At 35.0% G+C, this 21,059-nt stretch overlaps 1 protein-coding gene across 1 annotated transcript in view; it reads right to left on the minus strand.

Moving 5' to 3' along the window:
* Positions 1-286: 286 nt before the first annotated feature.
* Positions 287-21,059, minus strand: part of LOC149787220 (uncharacterized) — a 48,639-nt gene continuing 27,866 nt past the window's right edge. Inside the window, exons 9-15 of the mRNA XM_089976071.1 lie at positions 19,403-19,510; positions 17,983-18,183; positions 16,292-16,366; positions 7,168-7,330; positions 5,584-5,837; positions 3,878-4,117; positions 287-1,203 (exon numbers count right to left, since the gene is read on the minus strand). Of these exons, the coding sequence (XP_089832197.1) occupies positions 1,111-1,203; positions 3,878-4,117; positions 5,584-5,837; positions 7,168-7,330; positions 16,292-16,366; positions 17,983-18,183; positions 19,403-19,510 (1,134 nt within the window). The 3' untranslated portion in view covers positions 287-1,110. The remainder of the gene's footprint in view (positions 1,204-3,877; positions 4,118-5,583; positions 5,838-7,167; positions 7,331-16,291; positions 16,367-17,982; positions 18,184-19,402; positions 19,511-21,059) is intronic.

A 21,059-nucleotide genomic window follows, 5' to 3' on the forward strand; every position in this document is an offset into this window, starting at 1 on the left:
CTTGATACTTACACAAAGCTAAAACATCTTGCATTATGTCTCCAATTCAATGGCTTTTAAACCATTTAAATGCAATTTTAAAATGGTGCGTGTTTTTATATGCAACTGTTGCCTTTCCAGTTCTTTTCACCTTTTCCATGCATTTATGAAACTATCTTGCTTACCTGTGGCTATGCCAAGACGGAACTTTTTAACACTGAATCAACGGACACAAAAAACTTAATGACAAACTTGTCCTTTATATAATCAATAAGACACCAATGGGAAAAAGAACGAAAAAGCACAATTTTATTTAAACTTTTATTTCAAATAAAAAGAAGGCTAAAGGGGAAGACTGAGAATTATCTTGCATTATACAAAACCCCGTCATGTACAATGGCAATTTTAAGCTCAATTAATACAAGTTAAGTATCCCTCTTCTCAATTTTCTTTCTTCAAACAGCCTTCAGACACTTCTGAACATACATACACAAGTGCTAAATGAAAAGCAAAAAAAACAAATGTTACAATGTTTTAATGTTTTGCTATTTTTGTGATTTTTAATTCTTTCCTCATACTTTCAATATCAGGGGTAATGTTTAAATTAAGAAATTTTCTGACCACAGAATACTGCTTGATTTTTTTGTCATTGTGCATTTACACAGACATGTACACAGGACCTACTAAAGGTACTTTTAGTACATCTCTAAATAATACAAGATATTTTATGACGGGGGTATTTTCATCCACATTTTTGTAATTGGTGTGAGAGTTTCCAACGACTTCCCAACAGGCAACTATTCTAAAATTTGGAATCCAAGAACAGAATTTTTCAACGACATTTTCAAGTCAATTTTGCACTCAAAGGATTTGAAGGCAACAAATGCACAATATCAGCTGGTGCCTAAAGCAATAAATGCAATTGATCTTTAGCCGTAACAAATTATGAAACATTGGTTTGACAATATTTCATGGAAGAATATCAGTTGCCGTTAAAAAGACAATCTCGCAAGAGTATAGGTTGATATGAATATTTTCCATGATTCAAGATAGCTGTCCAACTGTTTTATTAAATGACCAATGATACAGAAATATTAAGCCCTATTGGGAAGTGCGCCACAGTACCATGTTTTATAATGCGTCTGGACGGCCCTTTCCAGCTGCTTGTTGGGTGGCAGCCTCCCTGGCTTGGTGAGCCTGTAGTACAGCAACAGCTTCATCAACCTGTACAAGTAAAATGTTATACAAGAAATGAGACAATGATTCCATGAAAAAAAAAGAAAGGTACGGGGAATATTAGACAATGGTTCATGAATTTCATTTGTGTTTATATTCATATATGGTTTTACTGTACAATTTCAATGATTCTCAAGTTTGCAGAATGGGAATTTATTCTTTCTATTTAAGTATATTTAGTTTTCATCTTTAAATTCAGTTTGTACCAAACTGCTCTCACTGCAGTTTTCTTAAGGTCGTTATCACTGTTGACACGCATGCATCTGATAACATCACATGAAGAACATTTTCTTATCATTCTCGATGAACATGATTGATAAACATTTCATTGTACAGCTTCAACTACACTCGAAGACATCAAAGACCACAAACTCACCACCATACCGAGCCAATATGTACATTATGGAACAAGGCAAGAAAAAACTTGGTAGTGTCTTAGAATGATTACGTGTAATTTATGTCACTGACATATACAGCGTCAGCTAGTTTTATTTACCTTCACAAATAGCAACTGAGTAATAGGTGATAGATAACTATATTTCACGATGTAAACGAGATACTTTACCCTTGGATCTGGCAGGTGTTTTTTTAGTTTGTAAGAGGTAAATTGCCATGTGCAGGCACATCGATTGCCAAGATCTTGTCAGGAGATCTCTACTTTTGACATGGTACCACAGCCATTGGGCTAAGTAGTAGTTTACTTTCAGAAGTTCTATTTGCAGTTGTATCCATACTTAACTGTCTTGTATGGATATACCATTTCGATCTTAAATTCTCGATATTTAGAATTCTGGTAAATTTCAGTCTTTGGGTATGGAAAATAGTTTGACGTACTTTACCGTTTCAGTCTTTAACTGATGTAGGAAATTGATGGTACTTGGATTTTTGCAATATTTACAAGTTTATATGATTATGATCAAGATTCATGGGATACATATTTTATTAATAATGATGTTTATTCAATACGATACACTGGCCAGTTTGGTCTATTTATAGATGGTGGCATGGCAGCATTGAGCTCACATTGTGGAAGTGTAACCATTATGTAGCACAACTGGCTGTGTTGCAATATAGCTTACAGATTCCCAAACTGTAATTCCAAACCCTAGAGAGCTCTATGGCTCCTCGACATCTCTTAACTTGACATAATCCTTGAAAATACAGTCATCTTTCCCATCATTTGATGTTCTCAAATTTTAATTGGTTTACCGTCAATTTTATCCTGGAAATGCATTATTTTGATGAACACCATTTAACAAATTTATACACAAAAAAATCAGCATGACCCTGCACACATTTTTATCACAAATTATACAGTGCAAAATGTCCAAGGTACTTGGTATGGTTTGTATCTGTCCTTACAAATGGGATATTTTCTTGCCTTTTATTATTACTTAATAAGGCCAGAAACAGTTCTTACTTAAACCAAAACCAGGAAACCTCATAAAGTCTTTACTTTAAAACAGGTAATATCGGCCACAGAAAAATATGCACTATGTGAAAAATACCAACAGAGACATACAATTGCTTCCAATAATTCACTTGGAAATTTGCACTAACTGCAATATTTCTTCTATTTTTACCATCATATATGTACAAATTAAAAGGAGGATAATATCGACAAATGAAGTGGCCGTCATTGTTTTGATTGTGCATTTTATTTTCTAATCAAATATCAAACACTCAAGTTTATAGCAAATAAAACTTGTGAGCGACTCTTTTTCTTTACTAATTTTTTTTATAGAGAAAGTGGCTTTTCTGTTAACAATGTTGTTGCCTGTGAACATCAGATTGATGATACTCTAATTACTAGGAAGCTTATTAAGAGTAAACAGTTACAAAGATGGCATTTCAAAAGTGCAAATTATTCAGGAATTAATAAACCCTGCCAGAGAAGGAATGTCTTTATATACGAGGTACCCAAGTGAGCAAGAGGGGAAAGAAAAGGAATAGTGCAGCAAGAAGAGCAAGGTAGAAGAGGAGTTGGAGTAACAAATAACATTAACAGGCTCAAGAATGACATTGAAAATCTCACTTCTAGTTCTACTGAACCTGTTCACAAACGTGAGACAAATAGACGGATGAATTTTATTGTTAAAGGAACAGTTTTCATAGAAGTGCAGAAGAACAGCAAAGTTCTTACTGAGCTAGAAAGGGAACTTGAGAGAATTTATGTATCACTGCAAATTCTTGTTTGAATAGTGTACTTTACATGAAAAAATTATAATGTGCCTTTTGGATTAATGTCATGAAATATTTCCTTACTCTGTGTTTAACAAGCTATTTTGTACAGTTTAATTTACTTTTTCTTATTAATTCATGGTCATGTTTTAACTCGATGTTGGGCCCTTACATTCAAGACATTTTACCATACAAAGTTTGTACCCAATATTTTCACAAAATGGTACGAGCCTCGGGTTGGTCTGGTTCCCTGACCAACTCCAGTGAATCTGGATCCAAATCAATCATGGACAAGCCAGTACCAGATTTTATTGCAAACAGTTGCAATTCCATAATTCATGCCTTTTATTCCACAAGTCCATATTTTATGGGGTCAATTCTGTACGACTTGTGGAAAAACGAACATGGGTACAAATATTCTTTCTTTTAATGTACAAATAATAAATCAAATGTAACAGAAAAGTAATGTGCATGAGTTTACCTTTGCTTTCAAAGACTCTGATGACTCGAGCATGTGCAGCAGCTCAGAGTTGTCTATTTCCAACAACATTCCAGTTATCTTTCCAGCTAGGTCGGGGTACATGCGCTGGATCAGTGGGAAGAGACGCTCACCCAGCATCTGTTTCTGCTCCTGGGGAGGAGCAGAGGCCAGCATATGGGAGGTCAAAGGCTCCTGATACTGGACAACCACAGCCTGAGATGGGGTCTGTTGTTCCTGGGCCTAACAAAGAATTAACAAGATAAAGAACATTGTTTGTTTGGACAACTAAACAAAAACATGGCGAGATAATCAAAAAAGTACAAGAGGCCTTAGTGGACCCAATATCTTTCTCCTGGCTGACACCTGTTTAATATATTTAGTAACCGCAGCTATATTGAAAGGTAGAATGGCATCCTTTTTATAAAGTCCTTCATACTAGAATGCTTTCTACAATTCTATTTATGAAAACAAGTTGTTTAAAGGATTTACACCTTTCAGCAATGATGAACACATTTGATGGCCAATTAACACAATTTATATAGCTTTTAAAGTTTTTCGGCATAGAATTGGTCTGGAAAATTTGGTCAAATTGTGTTAGGCATTTTATGATGAGCTCTGTAAAGCCTTTCCACTTATAGTAATTTTGTATCCACATTTAACTTAGTAATGATATCCAAATTTAATTCCAAATCAGCCTCATGACAGGATGTTTTCTGTTCAGCTTGTCAAATTCAGTTCAGCTGTTTGGGAAAAGATATTTTAATTATTTTTTGTTTTCAGCAACAGCAGCTATACTTTAGGCAGATTGATGTAACTTGAAATTGCCATTGTGCTCTGTCCCAAGCGCGGATGATCAGGTGATCTCAAGATTAAGAAAATTAAAAATTTAAAGAATTTTAAATCAAGTTTTAAGATAGATAAATTTTCCTCTTTGCAAAACACTTCATACCCTAACGACACGAAAACCATCTGCTGGAATTGAAGTGATATATTTAGGAAATATAAATTGCTAAAACTATTCTGATACTTAATGACATGTACTATTGTACACTTTACTATTCATGATCTTGAAATCTGCCTTATAGATTCCTTAATTTGGTGTTACGATTGTAATCTTCTATACAATATTCAATACTTTGCATAACATCAGAATGCAAGAATATTAATGGTTTTGTCAGAAGCTACTGCCCTTTCATATTTTCCAAGATTATTTATCTTAAGATGTCCGTCAACAGATTTTGACAAACCTTTTACTGTTCTTCCTTTTAGAATGATCTCCTTCTTGACTTTAGTGCCACTTTAATCACAAATGTCTTCCATGTTATGAGCAGACAGAAACCGAGGGAAAACTTAAAGTACTGAGCTGTAACCTTGAACTTGAAAATAAAGAGTCCAACAAGACAGAGCCGCCTTCAATTGTAACTGTACGAGTTCACCAAATTTTTTACCCCCAATTCCAAATTACTTTTAATTTATAAAGCAGAAACAAATCGGTTGTATGAAAAAAATGGATGCACCTTGAAGCAATTAACTTTTTAGCTTTTTAATGAAAATTTTTAAAAAACTAAATCAGAAATGCCTTCACATTGCCATCTCTATTGCAATACACAAATGCCCTGCCATAAATATTTAGCATTTCTCCATCAGCTCTTACCGCATGCCTAGCGGAAAACAGAAAGTGCAGAACATATTCAGATTAGCCCTACCTGTGCTACATTGCGCAATGGCGGCTGCGTTGGTAGCTTGTATGGGCGTTGTTGTTGTTGGGGAGGCACACTGGTGGGAGCAGTACGTCCTGGCACATTACTCTGTGTAACTGGCATAGTGGCTCGAGGATGGGCAGTGTTCTGGCCAGTAATTGCCCGCACATTCACATTGGGACGCATGTTAGCCTGTGCTGTTCCTGTTGGGCGAGCTGGTCTTACTTGCGGTCCAGGTGGCATGTTCCGGAATCCACCTGCTTCAGGGACAAAGGGCAACAATATATCAAATTCTTATCTTTTTAAGGAAAAATAAAAATAAAAACCTAAACAAAAAAGCTTACTTTTCACGCTCAGGAGTTTCATTTCACATCTTGGGAGTCAACATTTGACTTTAAATTCCAAAACACATCAACAATTTTAGTCCCACCTACATCCATTGCCTCAAATCCCAAAAGTTCTTCAGGAAGTTATCTTTTATTAAATCAATACTGCACTGTGGAGCTTGAAATGATCTGATAATTACATTACATCGAAATAATGCTGCTTGTTACTCAAGTGCATTTAATGAATCTGTGAGGCAAAGTTTCTTGGAATTGAGTCATATACAGCTGCTATAAATGGAAAATAAAGACAAGCACATGTCTAGGACATAGTACTCTTGCACTAGTCTTGCACAGCAGTCATCTTTTTAAGAATATTGTCCAAATTTATGAGTGGTATTAAATGCATTCCTCAAAACCAGCATTTTGTCCTTTGAGAGAGAGAGTGTGTGTATCTGAATTGTCATGTAAAATCAGGAAGACAAAGATGCATGCATCAGTAGAACAGGAATCTTGACAGTCGTATATATCAATAAGCCCAGTCAGCAGGTGTGGTCACAGGCTATGAACACCTTCAGCAGTGATGCTATCAACAGGTTATGTGAAGATTACATTGGCAACATGCTGCCATTTTCAAACTGGCATGGAAGATTCTCTTTGGTCACAATTCACAAATAGCAACTCTGAATCAGATAATGCAATTAACATCCACAATGTGCCTTCCATGATCTTTAATACAAAACTTGCACAATGTTCCCAATGATTAACTAGGCTTTTACACTAAGCAGTTCAGGGATTCGAGAAAAGAACTCCATGCATATCTGCATACAATCTTAAGACCCTGGTTCAACTAAATGCAGCTCCTTAGTTATGTAGGCAATATTATGACTTTGAGAATGTTATTAAAACAAAATGTTAACATTGCTGACAATGGCGTTTAAAGCAAGACAGTTACTTTTAATATATTATATTCCGACCCAGAGTAATGATAACGAGTAACAAGTGATCTACAAGATGTAACTTTCAAACACTGACACCTGTACCAGAAAAGTCAATACTAAATCCACAATACTTATGCAGGAGAAATGTACAGCAAAGTGTGTAGCAGCCCATGTATTTTCAAATAACCAAGAAGAAAACTTTTTAATTTTTTTTGACATAAACACCAGATATTTGATACTTTTTGTTTCACAATTCACAGGTGACATACACCCAGCCCCTAGGCTGAAAAACAAATATAATAAAAATAACTGGCCTAAATTCTTACTCTGGGCTGCAGGTTGGTTGGGTCTAACTGTCGGCCAGCGAGGTCCAGCTCTCATCTGCGGCATTGTCTGTGGCGTAAAGAAACCAAGCTGGGCAGCCTGTGGCATAGTTGGTACGAAGTATCCTGCTCCACCAGCTTGGAACATCTGGCCCATCTGTTGAGTCTAAATAAAAACAGTTCTGACAAATTTTAAACAATTCACAAACTTCAGATGGATATATGAAACTAGCTTTTACCTTAGCCATTCACATGTGATGTTCAAGATATCAAATAAATATTCCACTAACTTAAGGTACAAAATTTCATTCAATTGATCAAGGGATTTTCCACGCACAAGACAAAATTCAAGAACAGTTAGCTAAATTAACCAAGCCTTCAGCTGCAACTGCTTCCAATGCTGTTGATGTCACAGTTATGACAACAATTTCAATATGTCTGGTATATTGCTTCATGCATATCTGTAATTTTTACCGTAGCTACATCAGTCTTGAATCACACTTGAAGGTTTCATTTAAATGCATGTTTTCTAACTTGACAATCAATAGCAGTATACAATATTTTGGTACACCTTACTGTCTAGTTTGTGGAATAAAAAGTTGACTGCCTTGATGAGAAGGTCCTATTAGGGTTCACAGGTCTGTTGTTGCAGTCTGTTTTATTCTCCCCAAGTTTCAAATGATTAAACATCATTTTATAGATTTTCATTGTTATTTTCAAAGGCTGTAGAAGAAATGAATGGCAAGAAACTCAGAGGCAAAGTGTTGTTTGCTGGTCGTGCCAGAAAGAAGGCTGAGAGACAGGCTGAGCTGAAGGAGATATTCAAACGCATCAAAATGGAGCGCATCAATCGTTACCAGAGTGTCAATTTGTATGTAAAGAATCTGGATGATGTCATTGATGATGAGCGTCTGCCCAAAGAGTTTCCCAGTTTGGGACCATCATCAGTGCCAGGGTTTCTGAAGATTTATAGTTGCGTTATTGCTTGAAATGTGGTTTGTTTTTTGGACATAAGTAGGATGTGTCTCGTCTGTCATGAAGTATATTTAATCTTGTGTTAAATTCGTCTGTTTTGGTTAAAGTAGGATATATAGGTTCCATATTTCTGCATCATTAGGTTGTTGCTGCCCATGAAACCATATCTGATTCAATTTTAATCAAGCATAGAATAAACGCTTCTATCGCAATTTATTTTAGATTTCAGCAGTATAGATTGAGATCGCTGCATATTAAGGAGGTGATCTTGCATATGATGGCTGGGTTGCCACTCTTAAAGCCATTTTTGAAAGATTAATTCAACTTAAAAATACACAGATATGATAGAGCTCTTGCATTTAATAGTACTAATGGGGTTATTTTGCCTGCATTTGGCACAGTTTCTTACTTGATTATTTTTGTATAGATTAAACTTTGTAAATTGACTAATCCAGGTCTTCTACAGGAAAAATTCTGTTCAAGTTCCATTAATATGGACGAGGTGATTTTCCATGATTGGTCAAATTCATATTCACTTTGGCATTTTTTTTTAAATATTTTATCAAAATTAGTAGACTTCGTCGTCAAACAGGGTTGACGCTGGCTTAGAAAAAGTTGTCCGCAAAAAAATGCCAACCTATTGTGTTGACACTTTTCAAAAACCGTCGCCATTTTCATAGTAGAGTACTATTCGTTTATCTCAACATCATCGGAAGCAAGGTAATATTGTTGACATAAGCGGATGTTTACACAAGGGGGGGGGGGGTAGGAAGGGTTGAAAATAATTGAGATTTCGCGTAGAAGCAAAATTTTGGAGGTGATGTGTCGTCAGTGACTAGGATTTACACAGAGAGAACAAATAAAACAAGAAAATGGAAATTTTGATTAAATGAAGACAGCTAGTTTGACCTACACTTGTATAATAACAACTTACATTTGTGTTATATACTCCACAATGTTTAGAAAAAATCCATGAATTCGAGTATTATATCATATGTTGGAAAATTCATACAACAGTCAAATCTCTTTAGAAAATACAACTACTGTAGAATCTGTCTTGAAAAACCACCCCCTTCTGCCAAAATATAATGGTGTCTCAGGACAGGAGGTCTCTTAAGACAGGTTATAACACTATATAAACAACAAATCTTTGCAAGGAATACCTGTTCTCTCGAGACAGGCGGTCTTTAATTGCAGTGATCTCTCCAGACATGTTTTACTGTAACAATTATATTTTTAAAAAATTATTGTCCTCATTTGATCTATATCACATTACCAACGAACACTATTCACGAAACAATTCACATTGATATTCATTATCATAGTAGCACGTGGCTGTATAGTTGTTTATATGCTACATGTATTTAAATTGGCCTCGAGTTCGGTCAACCAGAGACAACTAACATTATGCAGAGGCTACCAAGGGGATGAGGCTATTCATTTGGAAATGAAGACGTGTGAACAAACAGTCATGCGCGATGTCCCATCTTCATTTAATTTGACGGCCAGATATATATTGTTTCGCAATATTGTAAATTTATTTTGGGTTTTGAACCGCCTTTTGATAGCGATCACAAGCATGAACTTTTTGGTTACAAAAAGAAAACTTCCACAGGACAATAAATATATTCCATCAGTATAAAAAAATGAAACAATGCTTTTATTTAAGATTGTTGTTGACTTAATTTGATCAGCTGTTCTGCTTGCTTAGATGAAGGTACTTGTGTCATTGAAGGCACCACTAAAGGGCCTCTTTGAAGGATCAAACAAATGCCCGTTTGTTATAGCTGCGGCAGCGTCAAATAATTGTGGAACATGGACTGAGATATAACTTTTTCCGTTTGCGTAATATATATATATATATATATATATATATATATATATATATATATATATATATATATATATATGTACAGAACAATCGGTGCTTCAGAAGTGATCATTTTTCTTTGATGTTTCAGCAAAAGTTTTTTTACTGGTACATTTTTTCAAATAGAAAATAATATTGCCATAGTCTGGTCGATTGTCGTCGTTCCCGTTCCTGCCTTCAGATGTGGCTGATTGTAGATAGAATATTTTGGTTATATTACGGCATACAGTACAAAGGACAGACATAAGAATAAGCGGATTATGATATAACAATGCCGTGTTAGGGTAGTGTGTCAATGTGAACAAAGGATCTGTTTATGTAAAAATAGATTCCAGCGCAATTTTATATCCATGTTTTCAGCTTCCTGTCATGGTACCTTTGAATTTCTCTTCCCCAAACCCAAGAATGTATATACGATTTTGAACAGCCAAAAATGTTGTCGCCGAAAAATCGCCATTTGTCGCCAAAAGTAACACAATCGCAATTTTGCGACATTGGTGAAGCCTAGCGCGATCCCTGGTCAAGGTATATAATGTTTGTTATGAATGAGAACTCTACATATATGGTATATTTCTGACCTAATTCTAATCAGACGATTTGTTTGTATTCCTAGTGAGACCGTAGCATATTTGCATCCGATTGGCACATTTTTTATAAAGAGACTAATTTTGATGCAACACTTACCATTAGAAGTTTTGTCAAGACTAGGCTAAAATTATTAAGAAATAATAAAGCTTGGGATATGACACAGGATGTGTGTTAACAATACTGTACAACTTCCTTAGTGAAATGGACAAATACTAATTAAGCCAGGTGAGCAACATTGGGTCAGCATGGACCTCTTGTTCATTTAGCACATGTTGCTGCATGATAATGTAAGCATCTGATTTGACTTGTGCATTATCTGTCTTGTGTATTATCGTTATTGCTATTTTAAAGCACAACTCCAATTAAGACGAAATTCAACAGTGTATCCCATTATCATTGTTCATGTTTTTATAATACTACATCATTCAGAATAGCCAGTAGCTTCTCGTGTGTAGGTGGTTCTTTCCGGGTGCTTTCCCGGGTTCTACCTCCACCATTAATACTGGCCGCTATGTATAGCCTATCGTGTGCTGAAAAATGGCGTTAATCCCTAAAAACAACAACAACAACAGCAACAACAACTGATCAATCATCAAATATGGCTGCTGCTGCTAACTATTCAGAAAGCATATGAATGATTTTGCAAAAATAATGGACAGAATTTGATAGCATCCAAGTTTGAAAGGCTTTCAGATTTATATGAATGATGCCAATCTGTCAACAAATTTGATTGCCATTACTAAAAGTAGAAAAGACATTACACACCATTTACAAAACAGCTTCAAATGATCTGACCAAATTTGACAAAAAGCATTTTTAAAAGATTTGTACACGTATGCAATTCTCTTTCAGGTATGGCTGCCACTGCTTGTACAAGAAAAACATCCTACTTGAGATATAGTAGGGCTTGAGCTAAATTTAACATGTGATAGTAGAAAATTTAAAGATCAAAACTGGTCTGAAACAAAATGTAATTTGGCATGATACTTTGAACTATACCAAAGATAAGTGTTTAGACCGGGTTCTTACATAAATGTACCTGCCCCAAACATCCTGGAAATATACCACAGGTAAGTGTTTCGACTGGATTCTTGCATAAAAGTACCTGCCACAAACACCCTGAAACTATACCACAGATAAATGTTTAGACTGGGTTCTTGCATAAAAGTACCTGCCCCAAACACCCTGGAACTAGCCACATACAGTTGACTTCTTCCTCCTTTAGTTGGGGAACAGAAATACAGAGTTGTACTGTATGGCTGATGTGAGCTTCATCTGCCATCTTTATTTGCTCATAGAGCACTCTGAAACATTTCTTGAAGCTTCTGGCAGGAACTTGCCCAAGTGGACTTTTATTTTTCTGAATTTTCAAGGTTAAGTGGACATGAAGAAATGAAATGGCTAAAAAATTGCAATCATTGATTGGTATTTTATAGAATTGCAAGTTTGTAAACCGGTCATATTGTCAGAAGGGTCTTCTTCACTTACTTGGAATGTATTCCTTCAGACAAAATTTGGAAAGCTTTAATGGTGACGGACAAATAAACTTCAAAGGCTTGTTCAGTATATTTCTTGCATATGAGACCATGTTTGAATTCACGTAGACCAGGAGAGGTGCTTGGTAATACAATTCTTGGCCACTTACAATGTTTATATATACATTTGGTAGAATAACTGCACACTAATACATTGTTGTAGCCCTGTGAAAACAGGTTTAAGAATATACAAGCGTGGCATCCAGTGTGAAATGTGTTGAATGTTTTTCACATGCTACAAACTGTTTAGCCTGGTACATGTGAAGATAGGTCTTTGCCCACAACTTTGTTAAAGAGCTAAAACGAAAAGCATTATTTCAAATTTCTTCCAGCTGGTATATAATTCAAATACACCAAGAGAATATGGTGTATAGATTTCACATGTGTGAGCATTTGATTCGGTTTCAAATATCTTGGTTTTTATTTAATATTTCCAATGTTACAATAAACGGTTTCATTTCTTAGATGGTTTGATCCTCAAGTTTTGTGAATTTGCCCTGGAAAAGTTTTCGAAAAGTAGTGGTAATTACCTCATTCTATTATGTCTGTAGGAACCCTAACAAACATTTTAAAACTTTACCTCATTCTGCTTGAAAAGCAGAAACGATTTCATTGAGTACAGAAGTTTACGACTTTCAATATCCTGCCTCAGTCGAGCTAGGTTGAGTTGTTACATAGCTCAAGACAAAATTTATTGCATACATCAAGTTTTCAAATAACGAGTGTTTTTTACCTAAATGACCATTAACCCTTTCCCCGAGTGCGTTTGCAACTTGGCCTACTTAATTTCCACAAGTTATCATTTGATAATGAAACGATACAAACTTATTTCAGAATGTAAACATCAGTATGTGAAAAGCAATTTGTTGTAAAAACATAAATTGGTGAAAAGCAGATCCTAACTTTTAAATTTCTTGAAGATTTTAATTGCAGTGTTTGCATTTTTCATAAAATCAGTCACGGGGGAATAATGGTTGACATTGCTGTGCCTGGGAAGCACTGCTTTATTAGATTGTCTTAGTTCATAACCCACTGAGCAAATGTATTGAGAAGAAAGTACAATTCATTGAAACCAAATTCTAGATATGTGATTAAGACTGATTTCTTATAACATTAAAATTATAAACCAGTGTGCCTTTAAGGAACTGCTCCTCTACTGGCAGAAAACACTAATCAACCATGAATTCAGCCGAGCTAGTGATTGGAAAATTCACTCAATTGCAACTTCTAGATGCATCTGGGAATGTTCGATCCTTAGGCTAGACATCGTGTTGTGAAAAGCTTGCAGTCTGTTTGATAGCATGTTATGTCTCTTCAGTCCTTTTTATTGCTGGTTAATATTTCCAGAATCTTGGTTTTCATTTGTATCATGACAGGTTTGCAGCTCGTAAGATTCCATCTTATCAGATTAGTACCTCGAGCCATCTCTCCTTTTTTGAGGTTTATTTTTGTATGTTGGGTGTGATATGTGTGGGGTTATTTCAAAAGCACGCGCTTACTGCCCTATAGTATGCATGTACAATTAAAATGTACTAATCTGCAAGAGGGCAGAGGGCATTACTTTGCAGTTATGCGTGTTTGCCTGTCCACCAGTCAAGTGCAGTTTGGTTTCTGCATAACAACTTGTCCAAGCATTACGTTCAGGATAAAGGAAGACCCTCATAGATTAGGGCTCAAAATGTCAAGATCATTGTGACTGAAAGAAGAAGAATGGTTTCCTCATAATTCCTGTTTCCAATCATCCGTATGTAATTCATGGTACTCTACTTTGTCCATGTAATGCGAACTTTTTAAAAACTTGATAGATTTCACATTTCTTTAAACATTTGAGAGATTTATTGCCATTTTAAACTTGTAAATCCTTGCACCTTTAACTGATATGTCTTAAGATATATTTGCAGGGATATCAGCATCATTTCTAGTTCTTTTTTGAGTGTGGGAATTCTGATCAATTAACAACAGAATATTGTTGCCAGAATAAATTCTAAATTTATTTGTTGATGGACAAGGAATTTTCCATCCCTCGATAGGGCTTGGTTGTGCGTTTGATTATATATAGTGAAAAGAAAATGACATGAATTTGGACGATTCTCTGATAAGCTGATGTATTGTGCATTTGCATGGCAGCACAATAAAGTTAGAATGTTTATTTTGTAGATTGAAATGACTTTACATGCCAATTTATAGGAATATAATCAAACTTGTTTCGCGTGATACATTTTGTGGCTTAGACATTTTGGAGTCTTGAAAGAGAACCATCTTTAGATTTAGAAAATGCATGCTTTATAATCTAAAATGTTTTTAATTCCATTCAGTAGTGGTCATATGTAAAACTTGACAAAATTAATTTCATCCCAGAAAACACTGGAAATGACCTAGACATTTTTTGAAAAGCGTCGGAACCATGTCCATCCATTGATAGGAGATGGTTGTGCATTTAATTAAATTTTGCAGAAAGAAAATGACATGAATTTGGATGATTCTCTTTAAAGCTGATGTATTTTGTATTTCAGAGTAGGATACACCTTTCAAGTTTGTCCAGTATGTAAGATGGCATTTTCCAGAACAAGTTCAGATTCATACTTTCTACATTATAGGTCATGACTGAGAATGGAAGAACCGAGGGCTTTGGCTTCGTGTGCTTCAGTTCACCTGAAGAGGCAACTAAGGCTGTGACTGAGATGAACGGTCGCATTGTGGTAGCAAAGCCATTGTATGTGGCTTTAGCTTAGCGCAAAGAGGACTACAAGGGCCACATTGCCTCCCAGTACATACAGCGGATAGCCAGCATGAGGATTACAGGTAGTGCACGAAGGAAACCTTTGGCAAATATTGTTTTTGACTTTTGCATACCTTTGCAGCGTTTACTTGAACAATTCCGGGACTGGTTTTACAAATTACAACAGGAGATAATTGCATTTTTGCTCTACTGTAATAGTTTGTGAAGCTAGCAAGTCAGATGTGGTACAGTATAAATATGCATGATAGGAACATATTCATCATGTCCTCTTCCGACAAAAAGAATTCACACCTAAATATAGACTGGTTTTTCCTCCTGGCAACATTTTGATGTTCCCTGTAAGAGTGGGTGTTATGTTATAGAGTTCTCTCTGTACAGTATATCTTGTGTACATCACACAAGACATGGGACAGATTACAGTTCATTTTATACAGGTTCACTGTACAGCTCACCAGAAATGCTGCTAGGGAAGTTTGCATATAAAAATGCACATTACAAAACTTCTATTTAGTTGTTACAATCAACTGAATAAAAGAATCCAAACAAAACCTTTAAAAGAAAAGATACATTTTCACTGAAATTGTTTGTCTCTAATTAGGTCGCTAAACCAAAGGATTGTCAAAATGTTATCAAAATGCTGTGATTTGCAAAACATGTTCTGCTACAGATGGCAACACAATTTGTTTCCTGAATATGGTGTCTCACTTGTACATTGCATATGATAATACTTACCTCAAAAACAACAATGCCAACATGTTGTCAATTACTGTAATTCAAAGTTCTAACACTGTAAAACCAAACAATTGCACAAAGTGCAAACTTTCAGTTCAAGCCATTAAAATAAATGTAAATAAGATGTACAACAACGTAAAGAGACCAAGATTTTAAAGTCTTCAAAATGTTTCGAAAACAAAATGTAAAGCTAACATAATATTATTTATACATGTGATCAAATATTCTTATATAAACCATATCACAACAATACAGGAAACCGAAATAGATCCAACTACAAACACCAAACCACCAAATGTACGGTAGAAAACAGCAATCTTCAAAACGCTACATTTTACATTCAGGCAAACAAAGACTTCAGACAAAACTACTACATGGGGGGGGGGGGGGCATTCAAGTAAATGCTAAAAGTACAACTTACGAGAGGTAGAAAATAATGCGGGTTGTCCCTGCTTAAATAGAAACCTTCTCATACTATGCTTCCATGAATAAAAAATTATAAAACCAAACTTTAGATACAAAATCAATTTTTACTCTGCCTGCCCATGAAAACAGCCACACGTGGGTATTTTCTAAACCAGTATGGGTTTCACAAAATCAGTCTGATAGCATGTTAGATAGGTAGAAAAACATACCAAAGCAGACAACCACACAATCACATCCATGCTCTGAAAGACAAAGATTTACCCTTTCCGCCGACTCTGGCTCCTCAAAGCTGACAAATCCAAATCCACGTTTCTTCCCATCAATTGTTTTTATCACCTGTTCAGAAGAAAAGAATATATATATATATATATATATATATATATATATATATATATATATATATATATATATATATATATATATATATATATATACAACAAACCAAAATCTCCATGAAAATAAACCAACACAAATGAATCAATAAAAAGTTTTGACAATCTTTAAATTTCAACGGATTTCTAACGCTAGAAATTCTTCAAGCATCTTGCATAAACTGAAGGAAATCAGCTTAAATTAAAATAGCGGTAATCAGTTATCTAAATCAACCATAACTGTAGTTGGTCTAATAATTTTTCCCCATGGAAAAATGTCACAGTCAATACTCAAGACATTTTGACATGTCCCTAAATTTACATAATGATCAGTGCTGTCAGAATGTCATCATACCATGATTCCAAATGTCTGGTGTTGGATATCAAAGGCCAACATAAATATTATACCTGCCAGTTCATAATTTCCTGGCTAATATAATTATTTATAGTGTACCCGTTTAGTTCATGTAAAAAAGCAGCACATTTCCAAGTTCAGATCAAAGATTATATCGGGCGATATCAGGAGAGGGCGAGACACAGAATAACGAGTACAGTTCGAGGCTGGTGTCATGTGACATTTTTCCATCGTAGACCTCTGTCTACTTATCTTATATTTTCGACGAATGTGACCATTTGGCTATGTACGTCAAAACAGTTTCCTTAATTTAAATTTACAGTAACTGTACATGACAAGTTCCCAAGAAAACAGATGGGTTTCTTAAATTTGGGACGATGCGTCACAGATCCATTATAGTTTGATGCACAATCAAGTAGCAAACCAGTCTATCCTAAAAACGCATGGCGCCAAATATTAACTGAAAGAGGCTTAATCGGTGTGACTGCTAGATATTACATGACTAAAAAAGCTTTAGGAGAGGGACTTTGTTGAACTAAAGAATATGAGGCATCAAGAAAAAGACAAACCGATAGCTCTTTGTATTGAATATCACAAAATGATCCGAACTCCTGTTAGAATCAATACAGGTTTTGAAACTGGTTTAGTGCATTACAATTAATTTCTAGAAACAAGATTGTAGAGTCCTCTACTTGACCTCAGCTTACAATTAGCATTTTCTAAAAATAAACTATTACCTAATGGAAAATTTCCATCTGGAAGGTTCATAATGTTTGCAAAAGAAAATTCTAGTTCTAATTAGAAATTTATTACTAGAACTATAATATAACATAATATAATATAATATAATATAATATAATATAATATAATATAATATAATATAATATAAAACAATTGGTTGACCTGGCAATGCATGAGTAATTTCCAACATTCTAGACTCAGATTGAGTTGAACATGTTGTTCAAAAAGCCAAAATCAATGATTTTGGTCAGAAAGAAAATTAGCTTGATTGTGGACAGGGTCAAGTCTAACATTTAGTCTTACATTATCAATTGCATAGAATGAATTTTTAAAAATAGCAAACAAAGCAAAATGAAATATTCAAAGTAAGGAGTAAGTTCCTAACAAGAAAATATAATTTAATATCCAGTCTCCATGGACTTTGCTCAATCAGTGGCACAGATATTCTGTTCAAATAATTAATCATATATATTGACGGATTCTACCTTCGCATTCAGCCATTCGGAAGACTCAAACATGTCCAGCAGTTCGGCGTTGTCTATTTCCAACAGCATCCCAGTAATCGTTCCAGCCAGGTCTGGGAACATACATTGCACGAGTGTGACGAGACCCTCACCAAGCATCTGTTTCTGATCCTCGGGAGGAGCGGAAGCCAGCAGAGCCTCTAGATTCTGAACAGCAGACAGCTGGGGAGATACACGCATTGGTATAAACATCATTTATTATTATCCAAACAACATCACAGAATGCAAATACAATTACGTCATCAATATACGCAAAGGACTGAGCAACAGACGTAACACTATTTCGAACTCTATCTTCATTAACAATATTTACTTACACGAGGTCACTAGGCGTTAGCAATGAAATTCAATAAACATCGAAATGCAAACTTTGATGCAAACTAAGGGAATATTCGAAGTAAAATTGTACGATTGCATCAGATAGTAATTATCAAGTATAGATTGCAGGAACATATATATATATATATATATATATATATATATATATATATATATATATATATATATATATATATGTATGTATGTATGTCGTATTACTCATCGGCATCATTTATAGAAATTGAAAGAATGTCATGTCAAAACGTGATCATATTATGTACAGCGTCATGGAAATAAAAGTTTTACGTTATTCCTAAATTCAGCTACAAATGTAGATCATCATTATTTGTATAAACCTGAAATGTCATTTGAGCTTGTTCAATTTTGTTTCTTTTATATAGTTTTCAAAACATTCAATTCTCTTGTGGAGAATGTCCCCTTTGCATACATTTATTTTCAAATGCAGACTCTTTAAGCGTATCTAGTGACACACGAAAATCTATGTTTTATTTAATGTTAAATTTGTATAAATTTTTAATTTATTCATGTCATATACAGATTGTATTATTTATGTTGCTAAAACCATTAAGATATGCATTGCCAGTTTGTATTACAATTTTAATCTGTTATTTTCGTCTTAAATGTTTCTTCACGGCTTCGATTATGAGGAGTTATTTACGATTTAATCTTTTCTGAGGTATTTAATATATCGTATTATTGGCTCTAGGACAGGTTACCTCAATTGAAAACCGCATTTATCCTAAGAATTTCCCGTCAGACTTTCATGTAACTTTCATTCTTCTTTACTTTGGGATGCTCTCGTTCTGTTTAGCGTGTTTCATTTTAAACTTCAGTGCCCCAGCTATCCCAAATGGCCTTCTAGTTTAAGAGCGTAAAGGAAAATGAGGGAAAGTTTGAAACAGAGAACCGTAACCTTGACCTTGAAAAGATTTCAGTGATGTGTATGACACCTTCTAAAGATGATAAAAAATTGTGTCCCTTGAGCTCAAACGACTTTCAAGTTATAGAGCAAAAGCTAATGAAACGGACGAAATGTAGATACCAATTCAAATTTCTCCTTCAACTGAGCCTGTCTCCGAGAATTCGTTTGGGCGCGACCAGGAAACGGCGAATTGTCCCTCAGTTCTTCACCATTCATTCCTTCCAGGTCCTTTAAAAATAAAAATGAAAAGCTATAGAATTAACTTCAGTCATTTTAAAATGCAGGCTTTTAGTATCGAACGAGTGTAGAAAAATCAAAACTTAAATATAATTGTAAATCCAAAATAGGGCAATGTATACATGGAGAATGGAAGTTGTGTTATATTATTCCAAGTAACAAAAAAGCTGGGGTTATTTATTATTATGGGTACAAGACACGAGACATCTCACCCATCTGTGTCAACCACTAATCCAGAGCAAGGATACAGTGTCTGTACCCAGATCCCTTCTTAAAGCAAAGATGTACTGATGCTTAAATAAATGACGATCTCAAAATCATAGTCAACATCATAGTGAAATTTACCTTACGCATAAGATATAGTTATAATGCAACATGTCCATTATCGGAAACGAAACACTACTGACCTGGATTTCAATTTCCATTATGGGTAGTAATGACTAACATGTCCATTACCGGAAACGAGACACAACTGGCCTGTATTTCAATTTCCATTGCAGGTAGTAATTACTAACAACTATCATACAAAGAAGGACAGCCATAAGAACTGACAAGGAAAGGACATAGCCACTATGGCAAGTACAAATGATTAGATGAGACATAACTCTGCCTATGCATTAACGGCCATTTTCGTACATATAAAAGTTATAGCAGTAATTTTGGCAAACCTTCCATGGAAAGTACAATCCAATTTTAGTACATACTGAAAAATTTCCAAACCTTTAATGAGACATTTGGAAGTTGCCATAATCTACAAGTTATATTGTGACAATCATAAAAGTGGTGGAGCTACTTCGACAGCCAGAGTAACACGATTTGCTTCGACAGTCCGGGTGACACGAGTTTTCACGATAACCAATGCGTCACGAGTGATGTGCTGTAATTACATAACACACACACTTGTCCAGCAACAGAAGTGCTAAGATATAATATACAGGTTGGCTGATTTGACGATCGATCAACTGATACCTAAGTGGCTCCCTTTCCACCTAACCAAACCATGTTGTCGGTATCAAAAGCCAAGGTTAATATGGCCAAACGGAGAAGAGAAACTATATTTGTGACTGCGCTACATCGTAGCATCTGTAGCAAATATATCGCTCTGAAGTTTCAATAATTATGATTTAAAATAAAATACTCAGTTTTAAAGATCAGCGTCATTTTCATCCAAACCAAACTTGACACCATTAAAAAAAAAATATTTTGAAGACCCCATGTTAATACTGGAATTATTATTTTTAAATATTAAATGTTTTTCAATGTTGCATACGAGGTAAGATTAGCTATATTTGCCTTGACGACCAACTAGATTTTTGTAATTAAACTTCTGGTGAAAATCTTATATCGCCTATACGAATTACCCGCTAATGTAAGCTAAAGTTGGCTGTCTTGGTATATCCTTGGAAAAGGCACTTACATCCTATTTCCTGGGCATGATATGGACAATAATGAGTTCAAGTTTCAATCAAAAGCCTCCAAATAAACCACCTAAACAGATCATCAAAATCATTCCAACGTATGAAACACTTTTGTGTACATA

Source organism: Sinohyriopsis cumingii, chromosome 12 (genome assembly GCF_028554795.1).
Source record: "Sinohyriopsis cumingii isolate HCF-2022 chromosome 12, ASM2855479v2, whole genome shotgun sequence".
Taxonomy (NCBI): domain Eukaryota; kingdom Metazoa; phylum Mollusca; class Bivalvia; order Unionida; family Unionidae; genus Sinohyriopsis; species Sinohyriopsis cumingii.